This window comes from Castanea sativa, chromosome 5, assembly GCF_040712315.1.
Source record: "Castanea sativa cultivar Marrone di Chiusa Pesio chromosome 5, ASM4071231v1".
Taxonomy (NCBI): Eukaryota; Viridiplantae; Streptophyta; class Magnoliopsida; order Fagales; family Fagaceae; genus Castanea; species Castanea sativa.
The window spans coordinates 24,879,407-24,901,258 of record NC_134017.1 but is presented as its reverse complement, the minus strand read 5'-3'; the positions used below and the strand labels follow the sequence as shown (position 1 = coordinate 24,901,258).

Below are 21,852 nucleotides of genomic sequence, written 5' to 3'. Positions count from 1 at the left end.
ACAGTTTGGATTTTTCCCATATACTTATCCCCCTCCTCCATCACTGCCTTACCCCATGCCCACCACTTCAAGGGTCTAACCATGTTTTGCCTAAACCGCCTAACCTTGTACCTGCACCTTTACCAAATACTCCCACCATAGAAACCTCACAAAATATCCCTCCTACATCTCAATCCTCTGACAATGGGGGCAGTAAGAGGTCGTTTCGTATTGATGCAAAACTTTTTTCTTTCTCTTTTGATGGGGGGCGGTCTAATTCGTATGCTATACATGAGACACGTCAGGATGTTAAGAGCTCTATTTGGGTTGGACGTAGGGGCACGGAGTGGATCCTTATTTGTCTTGCCGATATACGAGACTAGGTGCCTGGTCGAGATGTACTCTGTAAGAGATTCAGGGAAAATGGGAAGTTGATAGAGTTCTGTGGGAGGTCAAACAAAGCTAGTCTTTTTGTGGTTATTGCAGTATATTTTGGAGGGACTAGGAGAGGTTGTATTATGATACCAGCAAGCTCTAATCGTGCTAGTTGGTCTTCGTTTCAAAAAGAGCCAAGGTATTTTTTCTCTGGTGCAAAACCAGTATCTATGGCTGGAGTATCCTTCAATAATGGTGGTGGAGGTGGTCAATCTGCTGGTGGTGGCCGAAGTGGGAAAATTATGTCTGTTTATGGTAATCAGCAGAAGATCAGGAATTTTGAAAAAATTGGAACTAAATTGGGGCAGAACATGATTCATGGAGATCCTATAATAAATGTTTCAATTATAAATGGTAAACCCACGCGGGCATTTAATTTTAAGTTGACATCTGCTATTTTGGCTTTGAGAGTGTGCAAGCCTGAGGGTGGGAGACGCATAGTGACTTGTCTAGGTGCTAAGGAGTTCAGCTGGCCCAAGGATTTAAGTGGTGGGCCAAAAGTCACAAACCAAATAGGTGGGCTTGACAAAGCCCAACCCATGGCATCATTGTACTCAAAAAGCAAGGGTATTCTGGTCAAGCCCAACCCATTACAAGCAAGTTCTGATGCTCCGAGTACATGGGTAATAGGCGAGAGCTCGAGAGGAAGATCGAGTGGTGTTTCCGAGTTGCCGGTAACAGCAGCAATGTTGGAATCGGAACAATGTGCCTCTGCCCTCAACGTCGACCCTCTTCATGTCGCTTCGGTGGTCACACCTTTTATTAGGACAAAGGCTGATCACTCCGACAAAGCAGCAAGTGCGACGGAGGCTTCCAAGTTTGGTTTCATCAGTGAGGTGGTGACCAATCGGGGTATAAAGGACGAGAATGGGACTACGATGGCTGGTGATTTGAGTGTAGGGTTGATAGCAAGGCCGATGGGGACTGGGATTGTTGTTTCGTCTCATCATCGACATCAGGGTGCCAATCAAAACCAATTTTCTCCTTTGTCGGCCTAGGTAGCGAGAAGGGCTTTTGTTTTGGGGAGAGAGATAATCCCATAGAGGTATCAGGTGAGAAGGGAGAAAAATGGAGCAATCCTCATGTTGAGTTAGTGTCGTCGAGCTACTTGGATGGGGATGAGTTGTTACTGGATGGGTCTGAGCATTTTTTGCTTCAGTGGAAGCACAGTGAAGTTAATCCTAGTGGTTTTTTTCACGGGGAGGAAGAGAGTGGCTTATTGGAGTGTTCACCTTTATCTAAGTGGGATCCCAATGAACATAAGGAATTGGAGGTGATCCAGGAAGTTGATGAGGGAGAGGTTCGGGGGTCAGAGGGGAAAAATTCGAAATGGGTATGTAGCCTGATGAAAAGTTTCTGCAAAATTGTGGGTTTTCCTATTGTTAAACACGAAGATCAATGTCTAGCTTTGTTTTGTCTCCTTGAACAAGACTGCATTGATGTTGTAAACGTTGGGACTTCTAAAGAAATTGTAAACTCAAGGCAGAAAGGGCTTAGGGAACTCAAAGGTTTGATTTCTTCAATTAATTATGATGGAGTGCCATCTAAGGGGAGGAACAAAGATTCTTCAGAAGATACCGGGGGAGGGGGGGGGGGGGGGGGAATTACTAGTTTTAAATGAGTTTATAGCTAGTATCTTGGAATGTTAGGGGATTAAACAATCCTCAGAAGCGAGAGGCTTGTAAAAATCTTCTCAAGGAGTGGAAGTGTGATATTGTTTGCTATCAAGAAGCTAAGCTGTCTTCTGTAAACTCTTCTGTTGTTCGAAGCCTTTGGAGTAGTCCGTTCCTAGATTGGGTTGCTCTGAATGCAGTCAACACTGCAGGGGAGGTGTTATTGGTTTGGGACAAGAGAGTTTATGAAAAAGTTGACTATGTTATTGGTCAGTTTTCTATTAATGTTTTATTGAAAGGGGTTGTGGATGATTTTGTATAGGCATGTTCAGGGGTGTGTGGCCCTAATGGCGATAGTCAGCAGGGTGCTCTGTGGGAGGAGCTTACAAGGATGCACTCTAGGTGGAATACAGCATGGTGCGTGATTGGGGATTTCAATATCATTTGATATCTGAGTGAGAGATTTGGTTGTGAGGTTTTTAGTCCAGTTATGTTTGCCTTTTCAAATTGCATTAAGGCTAACTACCTTGTGGACTTTCCTCTTGAAGGGGCTTCGTTTACTTGGTTTAGAGATTCGGGGACAAATTGTATGTCAAGAATTGATAGAACCTTGGCATCGATGGATTGGGTAAATCATTTTGGAAGCGTGTCTCAAAGGGTACTCCCTCATGTAGTTTCTGATCACTGCCCACTTTTGGTGGTGGCTGGTAGTGTTAATAAAGGTCGAAGTACCTTTAAGTTTGAAAATATGTGGTTGAAAGAAGAGGGTTTTGTAGAGAGGGTTAGGCAATGGTGGAATGGGTATTGCTTTTTGGGTTCTCCAAGCTTTATTTTGGCTCGTAAATCAAAAGCTCTTAAAGAAGACATGAAAAAGTGGAATAAGGAGGAATTTGGGGATTTGGCCTTTAGGAAGAAATGTCTTTTATCTGAATTGTTGGGTTTGGATGCTCAGGAGGACTTGTCGCGTCTTTCGTAGGAGGAACAAACTCGTCGTATTCAGATTAAAGGTGAGATTGCACATTTAGCCTCTTTGGAGGAGATTTTTTGGAGGCAAAGTCTCGGATATTATTTGTGAAGGAGGGGGACAATAATACTCGCTTTTTTCATCGGGTAGCAAACTCCCATAGAAGAACTAATTATATTCGAGGTATAGAGGTGGATGGTGTCCTCTATGAGGATGAGGAAGAGGTGCGGTCTAAGGTGGTTCATTTTTATCAAGGTTTGTACATTGAGTCAAATACTTGGCGTCCTTCTATAGACAAATTGGAGTTTGCTAGAACTGAGGAAGATGAGTGGCTTGATGTTGAGAAGGATTTCACTAAGGAGGAAGTGGTAAAGGTTCTTCAAGAGATGGAGGGTGATAAAGCTCCAGGTCCTAACAGTTTCACTATGACCTTTTTCAAAAATGCTGGAGTGTAATGGAAAAAGATGATATGGCCTTCTTTGAGCATTTCCATAGGAGCTCAGAGTTTGAACAGTCTCTGAATACTTCTTTTCTATCTTTGATTCCCAAGAAAAATAATGCATTGAATATCAAAGATTTTCGGCCTATTAGTTTAGTGGGCACTGTGTCTAAGCTATTGTCTAAGGTTTTGGCTAACAGATTGAGGTTGGTGCTCAATAAACTCATTTCGTAGTCGCAAATTTATTTTGTTGGTGGTAGACAGATTTTGGATTCAGTGCTTATTGCTAATGAATGTTTAGACAGTAGCCTGAAGTGTCATACTCCGGGGGTGGTGTGTAAGTTAGACACTGAAAAAGCATATGATCATGTGAATTGGGATGCTTTGTTCTATTTGTTGGAGAGGATGGGCTTTGAGGTTAGATGGAGGAGATGGCTAAAGACTTGTGTCACTACCGTTCACTTCTCAATTTTGGTTAATGGACCTCTTGTTGGTTTCTTTGGTAGCTCTAGAGGTTTAAGACAAAGTGATCAATTGTCTCCCCTTCTCCTTTTGATCATGGAGGTTTTAAGTCTAAAGAAAATTGAGGAAGGTGGATTCATTTAGGGTTTTCATGTGGGTCCTATTAATTCTACTGATATTCGTATTTCTCATCTATTATTTACTGATGACACCATTCTTTTCTGTGATGCCTCTAGAGAGCAAATGCTTTCCATTAGGCTGGTTTTGACTTGTTTTCAAGTTTTTACTGGTTTGAAGGTGATTGTGGGGAAAAGTGAAATTGTCCCTATTAGGGAGGTGAGCAACATTCAGACTTTGGCTAATATTCTTCAATGCAGGGTGGGCAGTTTGCCTATGATTTATTTGGGTATGCCATTGGGAACTTAGTATAAAACAGCCTCTATTTGGAATCCAATTCTTGAGAGGATGGAAAAGAAGCTTTCGGGCTAGAAGCGGCTTTATTTGTTAAAGGGTGGTAGACTCACTTTGTTGAAAAGTACCCTGTCAAGTCTTCCAACCTATTATCTTTCCTTTTTTACTATTCCTAAAGCTGTGGCGACTAGATTGGAACGTATTTAGAGGAATTTTTTGTGAGGTTCTTCAGTTGAGTGTTTCAAATACCCCTTGGTGGCTTGGGAAAAGGTTTGCTTACCACGTGAGTTGGGTGGTTTGGGAATTCAGAATTTGGCATCCTTAAATCAAGCCTTATTAGGGAAATGACTTTGGAGGTATGGCCATGAAGTAACTCATCTATGGCGGAGGGTCATAGCCATGAAATATGGGGAGGGGAAAGGTGGTTGGTGCACTAGACTTTGTAGAAGGGCTCACGGTTGTGGTTTATGGCAGAGTATTAGTGAAGGGTGGGAAATCTTTTCTAAGCATTTGTCGTTTGTGGTGGGAGATGGTTCTCGTATTCTTTTTTGACATGATAAGTGGACTGGGGAGGATTCTCTTAAGACTCTTTATCCTCAGTTATTAATGTGTTTAGCCAATAAGGAAGCTTGCATTTCTAAAGTGTTAAGACCTCCAATTGGTGATAATGATAGAGTGTGGAATTTAAGATTTTACAGGGAATTCCATAATTGGGAGTTGGCGGCTTCCTACTCCCTACTTCATTTTATCCAAACCCGAATTCCTAGGAGTGGAGGGTGTGCCAGTCTTTGTTGGGGTCTTAATGGAAGTGGGAAGTTTGATATTTAGTCTTTTTATCATAAGATTCAAAATGCAGCTCCTTCCACTTTCCCTTGGAAGGGCATTTGGAAATTTAAGGTTCCTAAATGGGTAGCATTCTTTATGTGGACAGCAGCTCATGGTCAGATTCTAACTTTGGATAACCTTATGCTTCGTGGTCATCCTTTGGCAAATAGTTGTTGTATGTGCTGTTGTAATGAGGAATTTGTGGATCACCTGTTACTTTCTTGTCCGATAGCTCATTCTTTGTGGACATATATGCTTCGGTTGTTTGGGATCGATTGGGTCATGTCAAGCTCGGTTGTGGACTTATTATTTTGTTGGTGGCTTGGGAAGCATAGTTCTGATATTTGGAATTTGGTTCCAAGTTGTTCAATGTGGACTATTTGGACTGAACAAAATCAGCGTGTTTTTGAGGATAATGGGAAAACTGCGGTTCAGTTACTAGATTTATGCCAACGGACCCTCTTTAATTGGTCTCGGTGTTGGGGTCTCTCAGATTATTCTACTCCAATAAATTTTCTTTTGTCTATTAGAATAGCTTAGTGGATGTTTGTGTCTTTTTGTTCCTTATTACTCCTTGTTCACTATCGCGAACTCTTTGTATTTTTCTTGCTATTCATTTTTCGATAATATCTTCTTCTTACTTATCAAAAAAAAAAAACATTAGCACTCTATGTGCCCAACACGAGACTACTGATTAGACGCTCAAATGATCAGTTGACATTGACACTTCTGTCAAGAACTTGTAAACACTGCCCACTAAATTGATAGGACAAATATCTTCAAGGTTAACAGCACCCATTCTTCTTAGGAATCAGAATAATAAAAGTAGTATCATGGACTTCAGATTTTACAGTTAGCAGAGATCTCATCACAGACCTGCAACTATCACCCTCTAAAATTCCCCAACAGTGTTGAAAGAAGCTATTGTAAAAAAATCTAAAACTAAAGCCCTATCACCATTCATATCCTACAAGACACATCTTCCCATTCAAACAGTCCCTCCATCGTACACTAAGATCTTCATCAACAGAAGGGAGATTTATGCTAATTACCTTTACATTGTGCTTAATGTGGTGTATTCGAAGGGAGTGTAATCAACAAACATTTGAGGATATCGATAGTTCGGGTGACCAGCTGCTTGCTTCCTTCAGTGGTTTTTTATTTGATTGGTCTAGGCTTAGGGACTCGAATTTAGTGATTCCCTCCCTTTGCTCCTTAGTTCTCTTCTTTTTTGTAATTAATTTTCTTCTTTTTTCTTATTCCTTGTATTTTTCTGGGACTGCTTTGTGCTTTTTCTGCATAAGTAGCTTTTTTAATATACTTATTTCTTACTTATCCAAAAAAAAAAAAATTACCTAAGGTCTCCACTCAACTGATTGATTAAATTCCCTTTAAAAAAAGAACTACTTCAATTCTCTCTTCAGAAAATAATACATCACCAACATCTAGATTACCAATGAAATCTACTGTTCTATCTGAATTAACCAACTAGTGAAAAACTTTGTATATTATCACCCTCCCAGAAGCCATAATGCTCTAGAATTTTGAAGTCAACACACCACCACAAAAATGAGCTACCTTTTCTACTTCAGATATAACAGACTTCTTTTCAATTAATCACTCAGAGATAAACTCTCAACCTCCTCCTTCAAATCCAGCTCCCTAATCTCCTCCAATACCCTCTTATTTCTAAACCCGACAATACATTCCCAAAAACTTCCCTAGTCCACACACTCAAATACTCTATCAAAGCGCATAATTTTTTAACCAAGACTTATTTAGGCGAGCCTTCAAAATTCTAATCTCTCCACCATCTAGTACTCTCCATAAATCTTGCACCCTTTAGCCACATATTCTCAAATCTAAAAGGGCTTTTACCTATTGATATGCCATAATCCTCTACAGTACAATAAACAAGGACAGTAATATGAAACAGGTATAAGTGATAGTATTTGAATTGGATTACCAAAATGTTCTTCAGAATCATTTGAGACCAAGAATTGATCAATAAAGGACATTGATTGAATATGTTGATTACTAGACCATGTAAAAGAACCCCCTTCAAAGAGAAAACCAACCAGGTTCATCCCATCAATAAATTATGAGAATTCCATCACAGCAATAGGAAGTCTATCTGCCCTAGCCCTCTAACTAGGAAAATAAACACTTGCTAACCAGTTAGCTTCAAGAACCACTCACACCACAAAGGGACCTCCACTAATGATGTTAGACTTAGCTATTGTTTAGTTCCAACTATCACACTATCTTCTACTGTCTTTTGCAGCAACAGCTGATTATGAAGGGAAAAAAATTTCTTAACTTAAAATAAATGTTGAACAAAGGTAGAATTCTTCCTATGCTCATGCCACAGCTCCTATACTAAATGCCCTAACTATATTCTCACAAATGTTATATGGGTTTGAACAGAAATCCAGCTTATTAATTGAAAAAGAAAAGAACGTGTATTAACATACATTCTCACAGGAACATAGATTGACCAATCCATTCTGTGAAGCCATGGCCACAAGGTTATCATTTGTACAACAACGGACCCACTTTAGCTCATCACCAGGAACCTGTCAAGGGTATAGATGAGGCTTGGAAATAATACTACCATAAGACATTGTTGAACAAGCCAAAAATAAATAAATAAATGAAAGATGAGGACAAACCAATTGAATTGCAATGATTCCTGTTGACCTGATCGATGAGAATGAGTTCAAAGATACTTTCTTGACATAGCCATTCATTGTAAGCATCAGTAAGAATTGATCTCCAGAAAATTCACTCACAGGAATAACGGATGTTATTCGTTCACCATCAGATATTGATAAGATCTGCATCCAGAGAAAAAAAAATTATAAATAAATAAAACCTTCGGCAATTACCAGAAAGAATTGATATAAAATGAGATTGACAAGGTGAACACCTGAACAAGTGGGGTGCCAGCAGCAGTTCGGGTGCATTCTGAAATTTTATATGCACGAGCTGAGTACACTATTCCCTTATCACTGCCCAATGTAGAATAATTAATGGGACTTTCTACAGCTAAAAGTAAGTAAATGAGGTGCCAAAGCAAAGATTCATAATCCTAATGGCAGGATTCCAGAAACTGGATGGCTCTCAAGAGACAAACTTTATGGTACAAAGAAAAGTCCAAACTATAAATTTTAACCATCAAATGACAAACTTTAGAGTACAAACAAAAGTCCAAACTATAAATTTTAACCATCATACTGTCTTAAAATCGAAACCAGAAGGGGAACCTATATATGTGCAATGTATTTATTTCTCCCTGTTGAACATTAGCAATTATGGAAATGATCATTCTAATTGCACATTTTAGATTTATGTACTTTTTGTTGAAGTATTAAGCTTCCCTTGGTAGTCGGTACACTTCCTATGGACATGGGGAGCTCTTGTATCTTTTAGTTTTTTTTTTTTTTAAATAAAGTTTTCTAAGGGTGTTTTTGTAATCATTCTATAAACCCAAATATAAGTATAAGTTAAGGCATGGGTCAGACCGATTATGCCCACAACCTTATTATCTCTCCTCTGTCTCTCTCTCCCTCCATTTTACTCTTCATCTTACTTCTCTTTAACCCTAATTTGCATAGTTTACAACTTAACTAAGTTCTTATTATCTATCAAAAACAAACAACTGTACCTGATGACTATTATGCAACCAAAACAGAACAATAATCATAGGAAACAATCATACAAAAACTATTTTCTCTAGTCAAGTAAATTTCCCTTCATCATGTATATGACAATCCAAACCTTGCAAGATAAAAATCAGAAGGGTTTTTTCAAACATAATAACAGAAAGAGAAAATGAGCACATGTTCTGGTTGAAGAATCAAACTAATTTAATTCATCAGAGTGAGTACTTTACATAGTAAGTCAAGACAGATTAGAAATACCTGAAATACAGGATATGGTCATGTGCACGACAAACAATAAACTCTGATGTTGCATCATTTACTCTCAGCTTTCCAATGGATTTACCAATTGTTCCACGAGTTTGAAGATTAAAGGTATTAGGCTTCATCCGCTTAACATAACCCTTTTCACTAAGCACCTGAAAATTATATGAAAAAATTACACAAGAATGTAATGTTCTATTTTTTCTTTTCTTTGGTGTGGAGAGGGGCGGTAAGTTACACACACACCCCCAGTGAATCTTAACACCCCAACGTCACCCTTCTTCCCATTAATATGGGAGGAAGTTCCAGTTGATTATAGTTCAGTGGCAATTGGTTTTTTAAGTAAATTCTGAACAAGCTAGACAAGAAAATTCAGTCATGAATATAATTTTCTCATGTACCAAAAGCATTTCTTCATTTGGAATAACATCTATGTCTTCAAGTTGGCCACTATCAGTGTCCTCCAACATTGAACGCCTTGGACTGGAAAACTTGTTTTTCAGCTCAATTGCTTCTTGCTCAATTACCTAAATGAAGAAATAAAAAAGAGAAACATGTGTAAGGGGAAAGGGAGCATCAGCACAATATTTCAAAATTAATCAAGATCTTTATTTGATATGATTAATATTTGTCCCATGAATTGACAAAACGGTTATAACATTTGACTACTGACAAAAAAAAAAAAAAAAAAAGAAGAAGAAGAAGATAGAGGAAGACTTAAGAATATCCAAACAAAAATAATACGTAAGTAGAACATCTTTTTCTTTTGTTGTTTACACACACATTTTGGGTTTTGAACACATGACCTTACCCCGACATGTTGTCAAGGGAAGAAGGTGTCATTTGAGGTAGAACTCATTAGCATCAAAATACAATGGTTAATAAAAATTGCCTCACTTTAAAGGCAAAAACCATTAAGCTTCTAGAACTTCAGGCTTAAGTGCATTTTTACCAACAATGAGAGAGAAAGGGGAGACAGGATTAAGGGATGGACTATAAGGAATATATTTATAGCCAGACTAGAGAGTTAGATGACAAAGCATCAAAATACGATGATTAATAGAAATTACTTGATTATTGTATAGTCAACAATGATGATCAATTTTGAAGAAAAATTTTCTAACCACTATAAGGTCATCCATACACTATTGTAGAAAATAATAAATAGTTGAAAAAGACACGACTCTTTAAGGTTCAAATGGTAATAGCTTTCCTTGAATAAGTTTCTAGCACACAAAAGCTCCAAAGAAAGTTTCTTTCTTCATCAAGACTACACCAGGGAGAAAATATTTGATATATGAAGACCTTGTTAAAAGAGAAGCTATTTCGGAAGATTGGTGTTGCAAGTGCAAATTGAGTTGCAAAATGGTGAACCATTTGTTAAAGTAGCCCAGAACTTGTCATTATTTACCTTAGTATGTTTAAGGTACATTGGGTGAGAGAAGCTGGTTTCTTAAAAAACAATACTAATTTATCTAAGAACCCTTATTCTATCACAAAACTAAATTCAAAAAATTTATCTAGCACCTGAGTCATAATGTTCCCTTCCCCTTCAAGATGAATCTTGTCCTCAAGATTCCTAAACATGGAAATAGATGCTTGCTCACACCATATCTTTCTCCCCCAATTGGAGAAAACTAAATCCCAAATCTTAAAGAGTTGAAGGATAAGAATTCAGACCATGGATATTTGCACCAATTCTTTAATCATTTTTGTGAACAAAAAAGCCTTGATTTTCATATCCTTGAACTCATCGGAGATGAAAAATTCAATGTGTGAAATTAGGCTAGGCTTATTCAAAATCACAGGAAGATCCCTTTGATCTATCTTTTCCACTTCATTAATCCTTTGAACTTCAAACAAGATTTGTATGGCAGGTGCATCCTCCAACATATTACTCTCTAGAATTATTGGTGATTCTTGGAGTACATCACTTTGATTCTTTGAAATTTCATGGGATCCTTGAACTTTTGATTGTTCTTTGATTTTCAAAACTACATTGAAACGTTTATCTAAGACCTCTATCATTTGATCCCACAAATCTTGCATCCTTGCTTCCATCCTAACTATGCTTTTGGACATGTCCTTGGTAATATCTAACATTCAAGATGACCAATCTCATGAACTTGAGAGAGGACATAGATTTTATTTTTTGGTTGGCTGTTGCAGCGGCTGCTTGGAAGTATGGTGGCTGTTGTTTGGCTTGGGTTGTAGATAGGAGGAAAGTGTGAAAGTGTGGTTGGTTGGGATGAGAACACCATTTTTTTTTTTTAATTTAAGAAACTGGATGGATCTGTTGGTTTACCGAATATAAAAGATAGTTAGTCAATTAGAGATGACCAATCTCCTAAACTTGAGAGAGGAAATAGACATTTTTTGTTATTATTCTGCTAACTCTCATTAATGCATTTAATGTACATAAATAGCCAAAATAACAAAGTTGAGATAACCTCATCAACAAATCCTAAAACATAGGAAGTAATCTTATCCTAAAACATAAGAATTCATTTGAATACAAATAAATAACTATACTAATCTATCTAGGAAGCTTTGTTCTATCACTAAATTAAATTCAAATAATTTATCTAACACCCAAGTCATAACATTAAACATTGTGGACTGGAAAAATAATATATAAATTGACAGTTTAGTCAATTCAAGATGACTAATCTCCTGAACTTAAACAGAAAGAGAGACTTTTTTGGGTTTAATTCTACTTAATTCTCATTAATGCATTTAACGTACACAAATAGCCAAAGATGAGATAACCTCATCAACAAATCCTAAAACATAGGAATTAATCTTATCCTAAAACATAGGAATTAATTTGAATACAAATAACAATACTAATCTATCTAGGAAGCCTTATTTCTATCACTAAATTAAATTCAAATAATTTATCTAGCACTCAAGTCATAACATTCCATTCCCCTACAAGTTGAATCTTGTCCTCAAGCTTCAAAGACATAGAAATTGATGCTTGCACACATCGACTGAAGGATTGAGCTTTTTAACCAAGCATTGCTTGGGAAGTGGCTTTGGCACTTTGGGAAGGACGTTGCCCATTTATGGTGTCAGGTTATTGCCACTAAATATGGGGAGGTTAGTGGCAGTTGGTGTACTAGAGTTGTTTGAGGGACACATGACTGTGGGTTGTGGAAGAACATTAGGAAAGGTGCAGATAGCTTCTTTGGTCATGTGGTGTATGCAACGGGAGAGGGTATTCACATTCTGTTCTGGCACGACCCATGGAACGGTCCTATTTTTTTTTTTGATAGGTACATCCGGAATTGTTTTTCTATGTTGTGGTTCAAGAAGCTCTGATTTCTGATATGATTGGAGCGATCCTATTTCTTTGAAAGAGTTATATTCAAAATTGTTTGTCTATGTTGTGGTTCAAGAAGCTCTCATTGCTTATCTGATTTTATATGCACCAAATGGGGAGGTAGGAGTTGGATCTTATTTTTCCATCGTGACTTTAATGACTGGAAAATGGGGGAGGGTGATTATGTTATGATTTGGCAGTTGAATTGTAGTCGTATTTTTTATGTGCGCTCTTTTCATAATTATTTATTGAAAACCCCTTATGTTTCTTTTTCTTGGCAGAGCATTTGGTGCGTTAAGGTACCTAAAAGGGCGTATTTCTTTTTATGGACTGCTGCTAGGGGTGGGATTCTTACAATAGATAACCTTGTTAAGAACTTGCCTCTTGTTAATTGGTGTTGCCTATGTCAACGTGATGAGGAAACTATAGATCACATTTTACTCTATTGTAAGTTTGCTCATGATTTGTGGAGTGAGGTTTTTCTTATGTTTGGGGTTTAGTGGGTGATGCCAAATACAATTGTCTCTCTTCTTTTCGCTTGGTGGAATTGATTGGGAAATTATTCTTCAAATATTTGGAATATGGTACCGGCATGTCTTATGTGGTTAGTATGGAAGGAACTCAATGCCTGAACTTTTGAGGACACTGAGTGACCTTTGATCTGTTGAAGACTTCGCTTGCTAGGACTTTGTTTGAGTGGTCTCGTATTTGGGGCCTTACGCATTGTATTTCCTTGTCTAATTTCCTTATTTCTATTGGATTTTCCATTTGATTTTTTTGTATTCTTTTCTTTGTTGTGAGTTTACAATCATAAACACATTGCACTTTTGCTATCAATAAAACTTTTATTACATATAATAAAAAAAAAGTGATGAATGATGAGAAGTTTGACCATGGATACTTGCACCATTATTTCTTTAACCACTTAAGTAAGGATAAAAACTTCGATTCCCACATCCTTAAACTCATTAGGAGTGACAAATTCAATGTGTGAAATTAGAGTAGGTTTGCTCCGAATCATAAGTAGATCCCTTTGATCTATTATTTCTACTTCGTTGATTCTTTGAACTTCAAATGCAATTTTTGTGGCAAGTGCTGCCTCCGACATATTACTTTCTTGAATTGTTGGTGGTTCTTTGATCATCAAAACTTCAATTGTCGGTTCTTGAATATTTGATTCTTGAACGTGTTGGACAAGAGTTTCAAATGGTTTTCTGTAGGAGTCTCCATTGGTGCTTCATTGATTGGTATTCAAAGCCGACTTGAAGGGCGCATATCACCTCCACCCAATCAGTGCATAATCTCACTGCCTCTATGGTTGGAAACCAATCATAGAGGCAATGGAAACCATATCACCATATCATGTGGTGGGGTGTTGTTAAAAAGCAAAGAATTCATAGACGCTAAAAAGTCACAAAATAGGGTCTCCACCTTTGAATTTTGGTATCTCCATGGATTTCCTTTGAGTTGCAGACATGATGAGCTTAGTGAGCCATATCTTTTTTTTTTTGTGCTGCACAATGGAAACTTGTGTGAATGGCTTGATGGGTACTGTGAGCTGGATTTTGGATTATGGTAGGCTATATGTCAGGGCATTGTGGGTTTGAAAATATTCTGATGTGTTGAGGATGGTGTTCTATGAAGCACGGGTGCGGGTGCGGGTACGGGTACGGGTGCGGGTACGGGTGCGGGACTCGGCAATTTTTGAAAAAAGTGGGTGCGGGTGCGGCGGGACTCGGCAATTAAAAAATTATTAAAAATATTTTTATTTATATTTTCTATATATTTTTACTATTAATATATTCTTAAAAAACATATTACTAATTTACTATGCCTTGATTCATAAAACAAAGAAAGAAAAAAGCAAGAAACACAAAACCAAAAAGAAAACACAAAAGAAGCAACAAATATTCAAAATAAAATTAAGGAAGGATAGATTTAGGGTTTTTGGGTCTCATTTAGAGCTGATTTCGGAGGTTGCAGCATGATTAGAGGCCTGTTTCGGCCGTTTCGGGTCTGTTTCGGCCGTTTCGGCCGTTTCGGTCGCCGGCCGATACGGACCGATACGGCCGAAACATCCCGATTCTGGCCGAATCGGCCCGAATCTGCTTGAATCGGCGCCGCGTCGGCGCGATTCAAGCCGCGTCGGCACGAGTCGGCGGGGAAAAAAAGATGCCACGTGGCCGACTCGGCCGGACGCCGCACCGACGCGCGAGCAGCGGCGTCCCTCGCGCGTCGGCGAGTCCCGCCGCGTCGGACGCGGGTGCGACACCTCCGGTGCCGCGTCCGTGCATCCCAGATGGTGTTGGCTGGATTATTCTGGGTTTGAAAATATTCTGATGTGTTGATGATGGTGTTGCTGGATGTAGGTTTCGGTGCTGACAATGATGAGTTTGGTTGCTTGTTGTGATGCAATGATGCTTCAAATGGATCGAAATGCCCTAATACCAAATGTTGTGAGCCAAACAAATAAAATATAAATTGATAGTTTAGTCAATTCAAGATAACTGATCTCCTGAACGAGAGAAAGAGAGAGACCTTTTTTGGGTTTAAATTTGCTTGATTCTCATTACTGCATTTAACGTACAAAAATAGCCAAGATGAGATAACCTTATTAACAAATCCTAAAACATAGAAACTAATCTTATCCTAAAACATTGGAATTAACTTGAATACAAATAATTAACAATACTAATCTATCTAGGAAGCCTTATTCTATCACTAAATTAAATTCAAATAATTTATCTAGCACCTAGGTCATAACACAAAGATTGAACAAGTAATGGTAATCGAAAAAACATAAGAGACGTAGCAGGTAATGGTAATCGAAAAAACATAGGAGACATGTCTTGATAACCTAGTGCTTAAAATCTTATATAATAATGAAACAAAATTTAAATAGGCATTCAGCATAAAGTATACCTGTAATATGTGCCTCTTGCTTGATAAAAGCTCCTCTAATTTGGAGATTTGTTCCATCAAGGATTTACTTTCATCAACAAACTTTTTCCCCTGCACAAAAAAGAGAATAAAATATATTTAACAATTTCACATAATAATAAAAATAATAACATTACAGTAATTATAACAATTGTGATGATAAATAACCTAAGAAATCATATTGAGCAAACAGGAAAAATATTTTATAAATTTATAATAGAAAAATTCAAAAAGGGGCACAGGTCTTGTACACTAGTGGAATACAATAGTACAGCCAAAGATAACAGTAACCATCCAAACTTAATAAGATCTGCTAAAACTCTAGCAAACAGGAAATTAATTATTAACTAGTATAATTGCCACGCACCTCAAGTAGGGTGAGTCTTCTTAGGCTAATGTCAAGAATAGCCTCTGCTTGTTTCTCTGAAAGATTAAACTCTGCACCATGACCATAAGGATACAACTTCAGCGATTAGCAGAAACCAAGAAAACAGAAAATTGTACGATTGATAAACCAAAAGATAAATCTAACTAAGCTTGATTCTTCATAGCTTGCTACAGAACAATTTTAAGGTTCACAAGTTATTTTCAGCAGTAGTTACCCAAGATTTCACAAGGCATTATCCTTCTAGTGTTCAGATTAGTATTGATTATGACATTCATTGGAGCTTACATGGTATTTAATGGCCATGTCATTCACAGAAACTGACAGAAAGACAACATTAAAAACAATGTCAAACATTAGGAACTAAAATTAAATTTGTAAACGTCAAGGACCAAAATAAAAATGGACCTCTACTTAAAGGATGAAATTAACTTTTCAATCTAAATACTTTTTAGTGGCTCAAATGAAGTGCTTTGGTAGACCCCATCTAATTTTTTAATAAAAAAAGTACCCTTCATAAAAGTTCAACTCCTCATTAAGGGTATTCTGGTCGTTTACGACTTGTCTCAAGGACTTACATATATGGTATAGATGAGTAAAGGGTTGCCAAAATTGCGCATGATATTCTAGTCATATATGGTATAGAAAACCCACAAAGTACAGAGATTCTTGTTAAAAATACAGTGTATGGTAGAGTGGCTATTCTTTATTGGCTATTCATTTTTTTCGGATACGTAGAAGAAATTAACTGATAGGTCACAAACACATCACAACCATTGTACTCAAGAAATATACATAGGAAGAGCCAAAAGGAAAACAACAACAATGATTTTATTTTTCTTGTCTTTTCAGTACTACAGTAAAACACTATATGGAAGTCTAGGGAAGACGTCAATACTATTAAAAGAAGCATAGAGTCAGTTTCATTATACATTAAGTTATGCTTACCAAAGAGGGGTAGGGGGGGAATAAATCTACAATTGTAAGGCCAAGATGAAGAGAGGAGAAAAAAGAATGTTGAACTCACCATTCCTTAAACCAACCGATGCAATTGCATTGCTTGAAGCTTCCCTTATTATACGAATCACTCCATCCAAATTATCAAGCCCCACAACAATACCCTAAGGGTACACACAGCAATCTTAATATGAGAAGGCACAGGCATCATTTGAAAAATTAGATGTTTCAAACATAAAGAACTTAGCCAAATCAATTTCATAACACTAAGTTTGAAGGACCACATAATCATGGATTGGTGCTAATACATGAACAGATGGACCAGCAGAGATTTTTAAAATGTACATTACAAATGGATAGATCATTCGATATGCAATGTTGAGAGTAATGAACTGCCAATGAGCACTAGCTCAAAGACACTACCTTCCAAAATAAGAAGGATGGAGGGCAAGGTTGTTGGCTTAAAATTCATTAGGAACATGTGTAACTGACCAGTCAAAAGAAAAATAAAGAACTCATGTTCTCAACTGTTTATAAGGGATCTTCTCAACAAAAAAAAAAAAAACTGTTTGTAAGGCACACTCAAATATATAAACAAAAGTTATTTTGTACATGGCACTATTAAATAGTAAAAATAGACATGGTATTCACCACATATACATAATAAAGAGGTAGATTCATTTCAAATGCACCATGAAAAAGAATTGATTCATCTCATGTTCTCAACTCCATTTAAGGAAAATACAGGCACATGTACACAAACAAGCAGACATGCACAAACACAAGCCTAAATACATTAAAATTTGTTACCAAGACAATTTAAGCAACTTTGTAAGTCCAACATACCTCAACAATATGTCGTCTTTCCTGTGCTTGTGAAAGCTTAAACCTAGCACGTCTCTCAACAACAGAGCATCTAAAATCTAAGAATGCCTGTTAAGAATTACACCATAAAAACAGTAATGATTGGAGTTCTTGAGCTGGATCCAACACATTTTATAGCACTGCTTTGTGTGGAACAGTGTTTATAGAGTCCTCATAATCTGTTCAGAGTGATTTGAATTTATGAACGACTACAGGTTATTTTCAGAAAAATAGAATTGTGAAAACAAGAAAATTCTACTTTTATCTTCATAACTAAAATTTATGGTCTGCTTGGCATGAAGGAAATGGACCGGGATTGAAATGGGAGGAACGGAGAGAGAAAAGGATCATAATACTCCATATGGGCCCATACTTTTCAATCCTCCCCAATTTGGAGGGAAACTAAAATGAATAATGAAGGATGCTATGTTTTCACAAATTTAACTCTCATCCTCCTCAGAATAGGTATTATAAAAATACAAATTCCTTTTTCCAAGATTCGTATTCTTTAAGAAATACAATGAAAGGCGAGATTCATATTTCATCCTCCTATTTTTACATCCCCCTTACTAAAAAATACGATGGGAAATCATCATCTCCCTACTTCTTTCCGCCCATTTCACTATCCTTCCCACAAACAGAACCTAATAAAGTCAAAAACCAGGGCAGACATCCCACAGAAGATCAGAAAATAGAGAGAAAATTTATGAGGAAAAGGAAACAAATAAATAAGTTTAAGAAACTACTAACTTGTATGTCACAACCAAGTTTTAAAAAACAAATACAAACTAAATGATATATATATATATATATATATAGAGAGAGAGAGAGAGAGAGAGAGAGAGAGAACCTGTAGCAGTTCCTTTAGACCCATCTGTTTCGGTTGTCCATCAAGAATTCTGTCATAAGTTAATCGTCAAGAAAATCCAAAAAAAGTATTATGATACATCTTTTGAGAAAGGCATAATAAACAGAAAGTAGTACAAATAAGTGAGAGTGTAAGTAGGATGCAGCAACACAGTATCATTTCTGAGGAATACAACCTATTATATGTTTTAACATAATCATGAGGGTCCATTTTTTTTAAAAGCCTGAAACTTTCTCAACTTGCTTTAGCCCATTTCAGACAACCTTTTTTTAAACAGATTTCAACATCAGATGCCCCATAAAAATATTTTATTCTCCTCAAGTGTTTTTTTTATTTTTTATAAATAAATATGGTGTAAGGTTTAAATAGACAAAAATTGTGCACACAAGAAACTGCAACATGATAGAATGAGCTTTTCAAATCTAAAAACAACTTTGTTATAATCGATGCACTGGTACATACCATCTTGAAGAGGCAAGATATTTACATCTGTCTGAGCCATAATTCATACTACAAGCTTATTTGCATTTCCATACATACATATGCACAGCAGTACACTACATGTAGACACGTGCATACAGCCATACACACACACACCCCCAATCATGTAAAGTCGTAAACAAATAACAACAGAACTCAGGAGAACTAAGTCATTGACCACAGAAGTCCACAGACACATCATACGAAAATTAAAACTCTTTTTTTTTTTTGGAGGCACATCCACAAGAGATTCCAAATTGCAGGGAAAAAATAAACACAAAAATCATTTTTTTCATCATCTTAGACATTGTTTTCTTGCTCTTTGTAGGAAGCCTGCAATCTATATGATAAATAAAAAGATATGCCTCTCTAACTAGGGGCTTCCATTAAAAACAACACAACAGTCGGGGGAAGACAGATTCTTGGCTCTGTTCTCATAGCAAACAAATGTTTGGATAGTAGATTGAAGAGTGGTGTTCCGGGTGTGATTATCAAGAGAAGGCTTATGATCATGTAAACTGGAATGCTTTGTTTTACCTTTTGGAGAGGATGGGTTATGGGAAGAAGTGGGGGAGGTGGATGAAAGCTTGTATCTCTACAGTTCGTTTCTCAGTGCTTATAAATGGGTCCCCAACTGACTTTTTTGGTAGCTCGCGTGGTCTTCGTCAAGGAGATCTTTTATCTCCACTTTTGTTCTTGTTGGTGATGGAGGTGCTAAGTAGGTTATTGAAGAGGACAGAAGAGGGTGACTTTCTTAGGGGGTTCCAAGCAAGCCCCAATGAGCGAGGAGGTTTGCATATTTCTCATCTTCTATTTACTGATGATACTATTCTTTTCTGTGATGCATCTAGGGAACAATTATTATATATACGGATGGTGTTGATCTTTTTTGAAGCTATTACAGGCTTAAAAGTAAATGTTGGCAAGAGTGAAATTGGGCCAGTTGTCGAGGTTGAAAGTTGGATGCTTTGGCTCGTATTTTATGTAGTAAGGTTGGTTGTTTGCCCATGTCTTATTTGGGAATGCCCCTTGGGGCTCATTTTAAGGATGCCTCAATTTGGAATCCTATTTTAGAAAGGGTGGAAAAAAAGCTCTCTAGTTGGAAGCGGTAGTATTTGTCAAAAGGAGGTAGGCTTACTTTAGTGAAGAGTACTTTGTTGAGTCTCCCAACTTATTATCTATCATTGTTTACAATTCCGCAACATTTAGCAGACAGACTAGAGAGGATTTTGAGGGATTTCCTTTGGGGGAGATCTAATGAAATTTTCAGATATCCGCTTGTTGGTTGGGATAAGGTTGTTTGACCAATGGAGGTAGGGGGTTTGGGGATTCGGAAGATTCGGCTTTTTAACCAACCTCTACTTGGGAAGTGGCTTTGGCGGTTTGGGAAGGAAGCTACCCATTTATGGCGTCAAGTAATAGCCACCAAATATGGAGAGGGTAGTGGAGGTTGGAGCACTAGAGTTGTTATAGGGACTGATGGTTGTGGGTTATGGAAGAATATTAGGAAAGGTGCAGACAATTTCTTCGGTCATGTAGTGTATCCAGCGGGAGAGGGCAATCATATTCGGTTCTGGCACAACCCTTGGAGTGGTCGTATTTCTTTGAAAGAATTATACCCAGAATTGTGTCTGTACTGTGGTTCAGGAAGCTCTGATTTCTAACATGGTTATTTTTGCACCAGACGGGGGAGGTAGGAGTTGGAACTTCCTTTTCCGTCGCAACTTTAACGAATGGGAGTTGCAGAGATTTTATTCTTTCTATGAGCATGTCTCTGCCAGGATACCTAGGGGGGAGGGTGAGGATATCTTGATTTGGCAGTTGAATTGTAGTGGTGTTTTTGATGTGCGATCCTTTTTTGATAACTAATAAAGATTCATTGATAAAAATAAAATAAAAAATAAATAAAAGAGGGACATTACACCCAAGTACACAGGGAGTATACAGGGGGGAACAAATCAAAAACGAACATTACAAAAGTCAACTAAATCCAAAAGAGAAGAAAAAGGTTGGTTTCTCCACACAGACAACCAGTCAAGTAAAGTTCGGAAAAATAGAAGCTTGAGATCAGGCATGGAACTCTCATTGTCTTCAAAACACCTACTATTTCTCTCTTTCCAAATACACCACATCAAACAATGTGCGATCCTTTTATATTGCTTTATTGAAAGCCCCTTCTGTTTCTTTCCCTTGGTAGAGCATTTGGTGTGTAAAGGTACCTAAAAGGGTATCTTTCTTTTTATGGACTGCTACTAGAGGTGGGATTCTTACAATAGATAACCTTGTTAAGAAGAACTTGCCCCTTGTTAATTGGTGTTGTCTATGTAGGTGTAGTGAGGAAACTGTGGATCACCTTTTGCTTCATTGTAAGTTTGCATATGCTTTGTGGAGTGAGGTTCTCATTATGTTTGGGGTTCAGTGGGTGATGTCGGATACTATTGTATCACTTCTTTTTGCTTGGAGGAATTGGTTGGGAACTTACTCTTCAAATGTTTGAAATATGGTACCAGCATGCCTTATGTGGTTAGTATGGAATAACACAATGCCCGAACTTTTGAGGACATTGAGAGACCTATAGATCTGTTGAAGAACCTGCTTGCTAGGACTTTGTTTGAGTGGCCTCGTATATGGGGTCTTACGCATTGTAGTTCCTTGTCTAATTTCCTTATCTCTATTAGACTTTCCTTATGATTTGATTGTATTTGTTTCAAGGGCAGTGAGTTTACAATCGTAAACACATTGTTCTTTTTCATCAATAAAACTCTTATTACTGATATAAAAAAAAACAGTCGCATATTGTCCATCTTTTCACCGTCAAATAGTGAACAATCAAAATGATTATCCAAGACACCACCCTGATAAGTTAAACAGGAATTTAGGAAAACCAATAGACAGCAAACAGCCAGAGCAGCAAATAACCCAATGCCAGAGCCAGATTTGTGACATTCAACAGGCCATAAATTTCATCCCAAGCACAAC

General features: G+C 37.4%; 1 protein-coding gene across 1 annotated transcript in view; it reads right to left on the bottom strand.

Annotated features, from left to right (window-relative positions):
- The window catches only part of LOC142636326 (DNA gyrase subunit A, chloroplastic/mitochondrial), a 48,797-nt gene that overhangs the window by 3,848 nt on the left and 23,097 nt on the right, over positions 1-21,852 (bottom strand). The window contains exons 13-22 of the mRNA XM_075810511.1: positions 18,376-18,424; positions 17,508-17,594; positions 16,732-16,825; positions 15,687-15,757; positions 15,302-15,391; positions 9,456-9,581; positions 9,052-9,209; positions 8,058-8,139; positions 7,801-7,965; positions 7,603-7,704 (exon numbers count right to left, since the gene is read on the bottom strand). Coding sequence (XP_075666626.1) covers positions 7,603-7,704; positions 7,801-7,965; positions 8,058-8,139; positions 9,052-9,209; positions 9,456-9,581; positions 15,302-15,391; positions 15,687-15,757; positions 16,732-16,825; positions 17,508-17,594; positions 18,376-18,424 — 1,024 coding nt within the window. The remainder of the gene's footprint in view (positions 1-7,602; positions 7,705-7,800; positions 7,966-8,057; positions 8,140-9,051; positions 9,210-9,455; positions 9,582-15,301; positions 15,392-15,686; positions 15,758-16,731; positions 16,826-17,507; positions 17,595-18,375; positions 18,425-21,852) is intronic.